At 53.8% G+C, this 12,137-nt stretch overlaps 1 protein-coding gene across 8 annotated transcripts in view; it reads right to left on the reverse strand.

Annotated features, from left to right (window-relative positions):
* The window catches only part of GNAS (GNAS complex locus), a 54,674-nt gene that overhangs the window by 9,925 nt on the left and 32,612 nt on the right, over positions 1–12,137 (reverse strand). For 2 of the 8 annotated variants that reach the window (XM_047067723.1, XM_047067722.1), the window contains exons 1-3: positions 8,651–8,826; positions 4,820–4,892; positions 1,625–1,669 (exon numbers count right to left, since the gene is read on the reverse strand). In XM_047067723.1, the coding sequence (XP_046923679.1) occupies positions 1,625–1,669; positions 4,820–4,892; positions 8,651–8,789 (257 nt within the window). In that variant the 5' untranslated portion in view covers positions 8,790–8,826. Of the gene's footprint in view, positions 1–1,096; positions 1,100–1,620; positions 1,670–4,819; positions 4,893–8,650; positions 8,840–12,137 lie in introns of those variants that run through there. The other 6 variants (XM_047067719.1, XM_047067718.1, XM_047067725.1 and 3 more) reach the window with 4 other exon arrangements.

A 12,137-nucleotide genomic window follows, 5' to 3' on the forward strand; every position in this document is an offset into this window, starting at 1 on the left:
GGCCCCCTCCCTCCCCCATGTCCATGAAGCCTGTCGCCTGGGGTTTTATTTTAAAAGTCCCTTCCCCCCCCCCCCCCCTTCAGCTAACCAAGTGGTGGGGGAAGGCTATGCTATTATTAAGTTTCTTTTGGTCCTACACCTTTCTCTTTGTGCATTTGTGGGAAAGGACAGACAAAAGAAGAAAGACAGAAGACAGACGCAGGATACAGGGATTGCTGAAACATGCAGAGAATTTTTATTTATCACGTATGTTAATACTTCTATTTACTTGCAGAACAGAGTCACAGATAGAAGTGCAGGCAGGTGTTAGTAGGGTTCAGGGGTCTAGCACAGCATCTAGTACAGAGTCGGGGGGTCAATATGGGCTTGTCATAGTTCTCAGATGCCAACTTTTGGTACAGTAAACTGTCAATTAGTCACTTTTATGTAGATGCCTTTTTTTGATTGCTGTTACAACACTACATTTTTGCCAATTAAGGATTTCATTCCATTTTTTTTTGTGGTTTTGTGGGTTTTTGTGTTTTTGTTTTTTTTTTTTTGTTTTGTTTTGTTTTGAGTTATCTTTAGAGGTTAGGTGGTAGGGCCCCATTCCCCTCCCCCCCACAACAGAATAGTATTCTTATTAGAGGTTCCTAAGACCAGGCAATTCCAGCATGCAAAGTGGGATAGCATAGCCGGGAAGAGGAGAAACTGTAGCCACCATCTAGGGATAATACATTCTAAAAGAAACAGATGAACAGACATGTGTAAGTCACTTTGTCCACCCCGGTATCCTTTGCCCCGCCCCACCCCGGCCACAGAAGCTATTTCTTTGAGATGCCCTAGGCTGGGTCAGTCGGCTCTGCGTGTTCTCATGAGAAATAGCTGAGCTGCGATGGCTACCTGGCATGCGTGTGCATGTCGGCGTGTGATGGGCAGCGGGGATGTAGGAAGTGAAGAAAAACAAAACTGATAATGAATGGGGAAAACAAAAAATAAAAAGCGGATGCCATCGTGAATTACCTATCCACTGGCTAATGCAAAGTGCCTCTGGTTAACATACATTTGAGAAGTTTTAAAAGATCAGAGGCTTTTCGAGACCATTCTTAACAATGACCTCCTCAAGGTGCCGAGGTGTTTTTTTCCCCCCTCCCCAAATTATAGATGGTGCAGCACCATGTATCTTAATAGAGGAAAAAGATTTTTTTTTTCCTCTCCGAAAAGTCTGAAATTTTAACATCAGACCAAGCAGCGGGTGGATGGAATTTAGTCTAGTTTTAAAAACGAGTAGCCAATTCAAATGGAGAGCTGGGGGGTGGGGTGGGTGGAGAAACAGAAACCATATGGAAAAACACCAATACTCGAAATCTTAAACTGATCGTCTAAAGCTGAAATCTGTTAACTTTCCCCCACCTGGATTTAATTACATTTAAAGGATGGCCAGAAAAAAAAAAATTATGTTTTGCACTGCACTTGCTCCGAAATGTGAAGAGATTATGTGTCATGTGCAAACATGTATACCAAGATGGCTGATGGCCCTGAGATGAGTTTTGTTTTCTCCCCGGGGCTCTGCCCTCAGTTTCCCAGGATGATCTTCATGTTTGTTTGTTTGTTACAAAGTTGTTGTGGTTTTGAATGTGCCTACCCATCGCTGTTGCTCCTGGCAGCCTGCGGGTCCTCTTCGCCGCCCCTTTTAAAGAGAGATTGAAAGCTCACCTAATCTGCAAGGCACCGCAATTTCCCAAAAACCCCACACAGCCTCTCTACATTCCTAAACAAACGGTCACCATCCTCCCGTTAATTCTTAGCCGCCTTTCTGGCTAAGTTGCAATGTCCACTGAGACTGCAGGCCGTGGAGGAAAGAACACCACACCTCTGCCGCAGATTAGCCGAGCCCTCTGGAGACTCTCCGGTAGGGTATACAGAAGGGACGGATAATTATTTTCTTGTGCTTTCACTAAATGTACATGCATCAGGGAGATAAAGCAGTGATTTATCTCACAATTCTTTGGAGAACAGAGCCGCGCATAAGGCTCCTGGATTCTCCCAGATCTCAATCTTTCACCATGTTGTATCTGAACACACAAAGGCAGAGATACGGGTGATTTTTGCCCATGATTTCCTGGTGCAGTATTAATTTCCTCCCTTCTTGAGGTCAGGGAAACTACCTAGGAAATGTTTTTATTTATATAGACTCGTTCCTGATAACTGTCATCAATTAAAACTATGTCTGAACTGTGAGACAGCAAAAAAAAAAAAAAAAAAAAGAAAAAAAAAGTAAAAGAACAAAACTCACTACACCTCCAAAAACCAAACAGAACCCAACAAAACAAAACAAAACCCAATCTTCATAAGTGGTAGGAATTTCTCCTTGAAGGTAGGAAGGGCAGGACGGCTAAGCGTTCTACAGAGTTTTTTAATTGATTAGCTTATTAGCTCAACCAGTGTTAATGGCACTCCTTCCCCCCGCCCCCCCCACCCCTGCCCTGGCACTAAATGTAAGGAAGAGTTAGCTTTGAGTTAGGAAAATCCGCACTTGACCTCTGTATTTCTGAAGGTCAGATTAATAGTACACCTTACTCTCAAAATGTAACCAGCACGGCAGTCTGCGGATAGTTAAGGCAAATCTCATAGCTTAGCCCAGCCCTAACAAAGCGCACATTTACGGGAGCGAGGAGGAGAAGGCCCCTGCACCACGCAGAACACCCTTTAGTGGATGGATGTCACCATTTCATAGGGAATTCCTAGTGAAGAAGGAAACCGCTTTTGTTGCAATACCGCAGTGAGGAAAAAGAAAAAAGGAGGCTCAGTTGAAGGAGATAAAAATAAGGTTTCTAGACTCACACGAAGAATTCCCCTGTATGTCACTTCCACGGGCTAAATTTAACGTCCTCAGAGATTACCTATGGCTTCCTCTACAAGGCAGGCAAACTGGGAATGTCGCTTCCTCTTTTTAAAAAGAAAATAGAAAAGAGAAGTTCTGGTTTAAATGCCTCATGTGCATTACAGACTGGCTCGCTAAGGGAGGAGAATCCTTGCTCTAAAAATTAAAAAACCGTAGGGCAGTCTGTAGAGTAATAAAACCTTAAGTAAATTATTGCAAGGATGTCCTATCTTCTACTGGACTCGAGCTAAGGTAAACAGTGGCTGCTGCATCCTTTTAAAAATGCTAGCCATGTCCAGTTTTAATCAAAATATTTATCTAGAGGATACATGGTCAAATCATTTTTGCTTAACTAGCCTCATGAAGAAGCACTCCCCGGCAAGATGCAAGGGAAATAATTATGCAAGGTTTTTCTTTAAATTACAAATTCACATAGCTAAAAAGTCGGTTTCTGGCTTTTTGTTTATCAACCGATGGCAATCTCTGGAAAGAGGGCTTTATTGAAGGGTGTGTCAGGAATTAAGAGCTGCGAGCGAGCTATTCAATTAACCGCCTGTATATCCATATTGATAACGAGCCATTCATAAAACTGGTAAAACAGCCCATCCTTCTGAATTCGAGGTTCAAGGATAAAGAGCATCCTAAACGAAACCGTCCATTTGTATGTGTGACATCATCCTTAGCCCCGATTATGTGACCTAAGAAATTCTAGAATGTTCCATAAAGAGCCGCCTTCAGGCGCAGTCCTTGTACCTCTGAAAGGTGAGAAAATTCATCTTTGTTTGCCCGGTGCTTGGTGCATAGTAGGTGTCAGTAACTGCCTCTTTATTGGTTTGTTCTGGGGGCTTTTGGCGCATAACTGAATTAAACTATGCGACCTTGACTCAATGTTCCCCCCCCCCACCATGAAACCAAACTGAGACAAGTTTTCAACTGAATCCAGGTTTAAGAAAGGGAATGGGATTGCTAACCAGCTAGTAATTGTAAACTAGTGTCTTCAGGTGTTTGTAAGGTTAACCGCTGTCATCCAGTGAGAACAGAGGCGGGCAGATTTAGCTCCTTCTGTTTCACATGGGAAGGGCCCATCTGGGGTCCGGGCAGAAAAAGCAAATTCTGAGGGTATTGAACGCTCCCTTCTGTTTGCATGTTTTTCATGGCAAGCGTGACCCCCCCCCCCATTCCTTACATCCCTAGTACACGCACTCTCTTTTCATCTTTATTCTCACTGTGGTATTGTCACATTGTCCTGTACCAAGATGCCTCGAAGGACTTTTCAAAGGCAAAAATGCCCCTTGACCCAGCCGGAAGTACCTAACTCCCAGTCTCCATCTTCTTTCTCTAGGCAAGACTACTGATTTTTAGAAAGGGAAACAATGATTTGCCCATAATGTTAATTTCCGGGGGGGGGGGCGGGGCGGTGAGGGAATGAGGAATTATTAACAAGGGCTGTTTCCTTCAACTTTGTTTTCATGTGAGAATATTACTGAAACAATGTCCTCCCTAATAGTTTAATACATCCCGCAATGGCGCATTGCGCTGAAATCTGCTGGGGGGGGGGGCGCTTCTCTGCAGTGGTCAGGTTGCCTGAAAAGGGGGGTGGTCACAGCAGGTGTCAGCTATGTCAGAGACCCACTGCACCAAAATTTGGGCAGGTCTGCAGCAGACCTGTCATGGGGCCAGCCAGGTGCTCGCTCCCTGGTGGTGGTGGGGGTGGGGGGGGATAGTTTTACAACAACACTGGTGCTTTATTATTACTTTGATTATTTATTGCTGCACCAAAGAGTCTAAGGGGGGGGGGGGAATCTCCAAAGAGCTCTTCCCTGGATTTTCTCCTATGTAGGCTGAAAAAATTAAGTGAAAATTGGCTGCCCAGCCCCCAAAATCTACCTAAACTTCCTAAAGGTTAGTATAAAACGTGTTAATCTCATTGTGCCCCAGCACAGAGTTGACACTTACTCTCCATTAAACCCATTAACATGCAGAATCCTCATTTGCTTCACAATGGTGCTTTTACCAGATTCTCCAGCACCTAGAAAATGAAAGTAAGTCTCAGGTTATGAGGGAGGCATTTTACACACTTTGGGCAGGGAAGAGGGCTGCCGCGTTTTCCACAGAAGCAGCACGCAAAAAAACAAACAACACAACAACAACAGGAAACACAAAAACACCAAACAAAACAACAGACTTGCAATCTTCCTTGACATTTTGACGCAGAGAAAACGAAGTAACACGTCCAACTCTGTGTCTACCTGCAGTGTTTTCGCCATCACAGTGACAAGAATTAAAGGGCTTGCTGTTTTCAGGGTTTTGTTTTCTTTTGGTTGTTTTCAAATTTGTGGGGTGGGAAAGCAAGGGGGGGGGCCAAGACAGGATGACGCAATTTTGTCATTTGAGGGGGTGGGGGGAGAAACTTGGAAGTCAAAACTGAAACTGAATAGCATTCACTGGTGAAACATACACATACATGTAGATAGCCACAGAATTCCCGGTTTGTCAGAGGTTTCATGGTTAAAACACCCAGGATTCACAAACAATGCCCAGACACCGCTGTCTTCAGCTCACGGACTGACGCAGCATTTCCCTCCCGCAAATTTTCACAATTCAGCTTCTTTAATGGACAGCTTTTCTCCCCTCGGGCTACTCAAAAATCAACCCCAACCCGCAATTTTCCATTTATCCTCCTTTTCCGCAAAGGGTATCTTCCTAAAGATAAATTCTCTTTGGATACAACCACCGTGTTGCGGGGGGTGGGGGGGGGTGGAAAATGGAAGACCATCCAGTTTATGTCATCTTCTCGAAAAATACATTTTGGTATCAAATATAGTGCTTGAAAACGACCACATTCGCATGCAGCAACAACTATGAAAAGTACTGTTAAAAGGACATGACTTTAATCATGAGGGAGCCACTGGATTTTCAGATTCCTCGAGCCCTTCTCAACTAAACAGTAAAAAGGAGCACATGCCTCCATTTTAAATCACCTTTCATTTGTAAACATATATTTTATGGAAAAAGCACAGTTCCACCCAGCAAGAAGGAGGATTGCTATTTTTTTCATTCTTTTTTTTTTGCAAACGTATACTCTCTTGAACAAGTACTGTGTATGTGAAAAATTTTTTGCCCTCCTCCCACACAAATCTGTTTGGTTTTTTTTTTTACCCCCCCCCCCCCTTTTTCAGTTTTAATTTTATTAATTGTTTTTGTTTTACTGCCCAGAGGGCAAAGCATTCCTCCTTCTCTTGCTTTTTCACAAGGCTGTAATCAATATCTGTAAAAGTTAAAATTAGTTTCCACAGAAACATTGATTTCAAAGCAAACACTCTATCTTAATGAGCCCAAGTCTAATAAATTAAAATATTAAAGGCACTATTAAGAGATTCCGTGCAGAGAATACAAGGCATTAATCAGAACCTCCAAATTCTTCTGTCAGAAGTGTTAAAATGTGCACCACCTCTCTCTTACAGGCACAGATTTGTGCCTCAGTTTCCACATTTATGTCATTAAGATGCATTTTGGGCATCATGAGGTTTCCTCTGGGGGGGGGCTTATTAGTTTGGTTGCAGACCCCCCCTCCCCCGCCAGAGGCTATCAATCAATCATGGTAATATGTAGCCATATAGACTAGGACACCTGGGGAAAATGAGCCCACAGGGATGTAAAAGGTGTATTCAGAGTAACAGTCTCAAATTAAGTGGAGACTGTTCACAGAGCAAAGGTGTTAGAAATTTAAGGCACTGTTAAGTGTCACACTTGTTTCTAATTAGTATTCAGGTAACAAGATGGCATTCCCAGGAAAAGATTCTAGACTTTTCCAAGCCGATACTTTGAAATCAAGTTATATGCATATTAATATTCAATAGCATAATTCTACCTTCAGAAGCTGTAGGCAAGACTTCAACATATGTATCATTTAATTATTGAAATTGCAAATGCATAGAACACCAGACTTGTTTCCACTTAATTAATAATTTTCTGCTTTATATAAATCTGGACCCAGGAGAACAAAGAGGTGACCCATCCAGAAACAGCAAACCAAGCACCACCACAAAGGAAAAAATCGGCCTTTTACGTTTTTATTCTTTATAGTCAAACTGTTTTTGAAGTGCGACCATGAACTAGGGTTTAACCTCGCAAATTCACAAATTAACTCAGATAGCCAAATTACTAAGGAAGTGGAAAACTTCCATGCTAATTAATGTTTGTGTCATTCTTGTGGTCATTTCAACAATTTCTTTTGTGCTTATGTTTCACTTTGCCTCCCCCCACCCCCATCAGCACCTTTAAGAAAAAAGGAGAGGCCATGTCCTTATAGTTAACAACCCCCACCTCCCCGCCTTTTTTTTTTTTTTTTTTTTTTTTGGCCAAAGAGGAAAAACCGCAATCAAGAGAAAACCCAAAACCAAACAACCAAATGTCACTTGACAAACAACTAATTAACGTCTGCCCATCTCCTTCCACCTGGAAAAAAAGTCTTCTCCTTAAAGCGCTCTCAATGCCCCCTCCCACCTTGGGAAGGACAAAAAACCAAAACAAACACAAAAAAACAAACAAAAAAAACCCCCACGCCATTTCCAGACCAAGAAGCCATTTACAGACAAATGTCATTTTCCAGTTCTGATTTATGAATGTCTTTTTTTTTTCTTTTTCACAAAGCACTCTCAATGTGGCCAACCAACAGGAAAATGTGTGTGTGCGCGTGTTAATGGTGTGTGTGTGTGTGTGTGTGTGTGTGTGTGTGTGTGTGTGTGTGTGTGTCGTGGGGGGGGGGGCGGGAGGGGGCTGTGCTACAATTAATTCTCTTTGCTTTTCAAAAAGCCTGCATGTCTGGAAGGGGAAAAAAAGGTCATACTGTAAAAATGACGTGTCATTTGGTTTCACTGGGCACTTAGCGTACTAACTCCATTTTTTTTTTTTTTTTTTTTTTTTTGGGTCTCATTTTATTTGATTCTCCTTCTCTTCCTTCCACGGCCGGCCCCGGCCCGGGACACGTCTGCTCCGCGCACACAGTGTGTCCTGCCCGAAACGCACCGAGTCGCGCCCAGCGGCCGCCGCGCTCCCTCCTCCCCGCCCCCCCCCCACTCCGGCGCCACGACTCGCCCGCGCCCCCTCCCCCTCACTGCACCACCTTTACCACTCCGATCCCTTCCGAGGGGCTGATGTCACCCGCCCCCCCCCCACTCTCCTCGGCCACTTCCCTCGCCACAGCCTCCCCTCGGCGAGGTCCCCTCCGCCACCGCGGCGCCCCCCCCCACGTCACCCCCTCCTCTCTGGCCCCTCTTTTCTTCTCCCTCTCCCAACAAATCACACACCCCACGGAGGCGGGTCCCCCTCCCTCTGCCCGCCACCCCATTTCCTGTCCCCGAAACCCTCTTTTTGTCGCAGTCTCCCGAGCCCTGTGGGGCTCCCCCTCCCCCTCCCCAACATGCACCCAAACCCCCGGCGTCGTGTAGGCCTCGCGGAAAACAGAGAGAGGAAAAAGAGCAAGGGGGAGGGCGAGAGAGAGAGAAACAGAGACGGAGAACGGGCGGGCCGGGGGAGGGGGCCCCACGCCCGCGCCGCCGCGGCCCCCCGCCCCATTTTGAGCCCCCCCGCCCCCCCCGCCCGGCCGAATCTGCGCCCCGGGGTCCCCCTTCCGGCCTCGCCCCCCAGAGACAGAGCCCGCGAGCGGGCGGCGGGCTCGGGAGCGCGCGCCCGGGGCGGGGGGCGGGCTCGGCGCGCGCGGCCTGCGGGGCGCCCCGAGGGGCCCCCGGGCCGGGCCGGGGCCGGCGCCCCCCGCCCCGCCCTTACCCAGCAGCAGCAGGCGGTGCGTGGCCCGGTAGACCTGCTTGTCCTTCTGCAGCTGTTTCTCGATCTTTTTGTTGGCCTCGCGCTGCGCCTTCTCCTCGTTGCGCTGGTCCTCGGTCTTACTGTTTCCGAGGCAGCCCATGGCGGCGGCGGCGGCGGGGCGCGGGGCGCGGCCGGGCTGCTGCGGCGGCGGCGGCGGCGGCGGCGGGGCCGGGCGCGGGCGGCCTCACGCGGGGCCGGGAGGGCCGGGGCAGCGCCGGGCGGGCGGGCCGGGCGCGGGCTCGGCTCCTCGGGGAGGAGCGCGCGGGGCGGACTACGGGGCGCGGGCCGCGGAGCGCGCGGGGAGGGTGGTGGCGGTCGGACCGAGGGGAGCGCGTCGCTCCCCGCCCCTCGAGCCGAGGCCGAGGGGGCTGATGGCCGCCGCCGGGCCGAGGCGGACCAGAGCAGGAGCTGCGGGAGCTGCTGCCGCCGCTGCCGCCGCCGCCGCTCTTATTGCCTCGGCCCGGGCCCGCCGCCGCCCCGACCCAAAGCTTTGCAGCGGGCGGGGGGAGGCGGGGGGAGGAGGAGGAGGCGGCGGCGGCGAGGGGGGGTGGAAGGAGGAGGAGGAGGAGGAGGAGGAGGGATGAGGAGCAGCCGCGGCAGCGGCCGCGGCGGCGGGGAGGGCGGGAGCTGGCGGAGGGAGGCGTCCCCCCCCCCACTCCCCGGGTGCCCGGGAAGGGGGGGTCCCTCCGCCCGCGCCCGGCCCGGGACGGGACGGGCCGGGGAGCCGCCCCCCCTGCCCCCCTCCCCGGCTCGGGCCCCCGGGAGGGCCCGGCCACGGGAAAGGGGGGGGGAGAGGGGGCGGCCCCGAGCCAGTGACGACCCCTCGCACGACGCCAACGCTCCACCCCCCGGGCCGCGTAGCCCTTGCGGCCCCCAAGGCCGAGCCCCCCCCCCTCCTCCCGCGGGCGCCGCCGAGGGGCCGGGGTGGGCGGAAGGGGAGGGAGCGCCAGCCCGAGCCCGGACTTCGGAAAATTTTCGAAAAGAGAGAGAGAGAGAGACACAGAGAGAACCAGAGAGCAGGGAGTGTGGAAAAAGCGAGGCGAGCACGAACCAAAGGACAGAGCAACCGAAAAGGAAAATGTGTCCAAACACATACACAAATACTGAATAAAAATCCACACGACACAGCGATGGTGGTTTCTGGTGGGGGCGGCGGTGGCGGGGGGCGGGGGGCGGGGGTCTGACTAGATGAGCCGCTCGTCGCGCCCCCGGCGCCGGGCGCCACTGCCCGGGCCGAAGGCGCCGCTGGCCCCCGAGCGCCCGCGGCCTCTGCGCTTGGCGCGGCCGCCCAAGTAGGAGAAGAAGGCGCAGCCCAGGAACACTCGGAAGCAGCAGGTCGCGCCGAACACGAAGCCGCAGCCGCGGCCCTGCTCCGTGCGCTTTTGCAGCAGGAAGTTGAGCACCCACGAGGGGCTGCGCACCGAGAAGACCAGGAAGACCACGAGCGGCAGGTGGGCGCTCAGCGCGCCGGCCTTCAGCGGCCCGGGCCGCCACACGACGCCCCCCACGCGCGGCGCCGTGTAGTAGGCGTCGTCCTCGTCGCCCGAGTCCGTGTCCCACGCGGCCCAGGCCCTACTCGTGCCCCCGCCGCCGGCGCCCTCGCCGACCCCGCCGGCGCCCTCCGCGGCGCCCTCGTCGGCGGCGGCGGCAGCGGCGGCGGCCTCCGGGCCTCGGGCCTCCTCCCGGGCTTCGGGCGCCGTCTTCTTCTTCTTCTTCTGCATCTTCTCCAGCTTCTTCCTCTCCTTCTCCTTCTTCTTCTCCTCTTTTCTTCGCTGCTCCAGCAGCTTCTTCTCCATCTTCCTGCGCTCCTTTTCGGTCAGGAACTTCTCGGGGGGCGCCTCCCGCGCCGCGCTCTTCGGGGTCCTCTCGGAGTCCCCGCTCTTCCGCGGCGCGAGCGGCTCTCTCGGCTCGGCCAGCGCCGCAGCCGCCGCCGCAGCTTCGGCAGCCACCTCGGCCGCAGCCGCCGCCGTCTTCTTCTCGCTCTCCGCCGCTCGGGCTTTGATCTTCATGGCCATCTTCAGCATGGTGGCTCGGCCACCTCGGGGTGCCGGGCTCGCGCCTGGCCCGGGCGCCCTGCTTGCCCCCGGCCTCGGCCTGGCCGGACCCCGTGCGCCCCGTGTCGGGGGGGAGTCGGCTGCGATCCCCGCCGCTGCGCTGCCCCCGGGGCCGCGGAGCGCGGCTGGCCCGGGCTTCGGGCTGCTGGGCTGGCTGCCTAAGAGTTAGCGCCAAAAAGGATGAGCAAACGAAAAAAAGGGGTGAGAACAAACCAAAAAGCACCCAACAACAGCGAGAAACCAAAAAGCACCGAGAAATGTCAAACAACTCAAAAAAGAAAAGTGCAGAGGCGCGATGGCACGAGTTTGCTGTTACCCTCAGGCGCTCCTCGGTTTGGCTCTTGGGCACGCCAATGGAGAGGAGAAAAGAGAAAAGAGAGAATTGGGGGGTGCCCGGCAGGCGCGGGGCAGGGCGGCGGCGCCGGGGCGCCCCTGCCCCGTCCCGGCCCCGGCGGCTCTTGCCCCGCGCCGGGCGACTCGCACTTCCGCGGGAGGCCACGGTGCACCCGGACTTACATGTGAGTGAGATGCACTCACACGCAAGGCAGTGCCTGCCTGCCTGCCTGCCGGCCGGCCGCCCGCCGCCGCCCCGCGCCGGGACAGGGGTTCGCTCCAGCCGGCGCCGCAGCCCCGAGCCGGAGAGCCGGCGAGCGAGCGGGCGAGCGAGCGAGCGGGCGGGCGAGCGCCGCGCCGGGCCAGCCACCTGACGCAGCCCGCTCCGCGGTGCCGACGCGACTGAGTGTCCCCGCCGAAGACCGGCGCTCCTAACCAGCCCGATGACGCCCCAGCCTCTTCAGAGGACGGACCCACAGCGGCGGCCCCTATAAAGCGAAGGGGAAGCCGAAAAATCGGCCCGCCGGGGACGCGCCCAAACGGGCCGCCGCGCACCCAGGGGGTGCGGGCCACCGTGCGGGTGGTGCGGGTGTGGGCGGGGGGCGCGGGGGGCGCGGCGGCGCGGGGCGCGGGGCCGCCCAAGGCGGTGGGCGCCGGACCCCGCCTCCCAGACCTGCCTCCCAATTTTCGGTGAGTGGTGTAGCCCTGGGCGGCGTACAAAGTGTGCGACGGCGGCGCTTACCCCTGTTGCGCGCCTCCTTACCTCCAGTTTCCCGGTTAGCGCGCGCGGGGACCGCCACCCCACCCCTCCCTTCCCCGGCGGCGCGTGCCCGTGGAGCTAGGTGTCGGCAAGACTAATTAATCGCGACGCCTGGAAAGGGTTTCGCTCTTGCGGTGAGAGGCGCTGTGCGAGCGCAAAGCCAGCCCTACCGCCAAGGAGCAGGAGGCGGGCGGCGCGCCGGCGACGAGCGCGCGAGAGCCTGAGCGGCGGTGGCCGGAGGCCGCAGAGTTGGTGCGCGGCGGCGGCGTCCTCCCAGGCCGGAGGGGTGGAGGGCCGAGGG

Source organism: Lynx rufus, unplaced genomic scaffold (genome assembly GCF_022079265.1).
Source record: "Lynx rufus isolate CCGP_SWC_20201006 ecotype Redwood Valley unplaced genomic scaffold, mLynRuf1.p SCAF_8, whole genome shotgun sequence".
In the NCBI taxonomy this organism is placed as follows: Eukaryota; Metazoa; Chordata; class Mammalia; order Carnivora; family Felidae; genus Lynx; species Lynx rufus.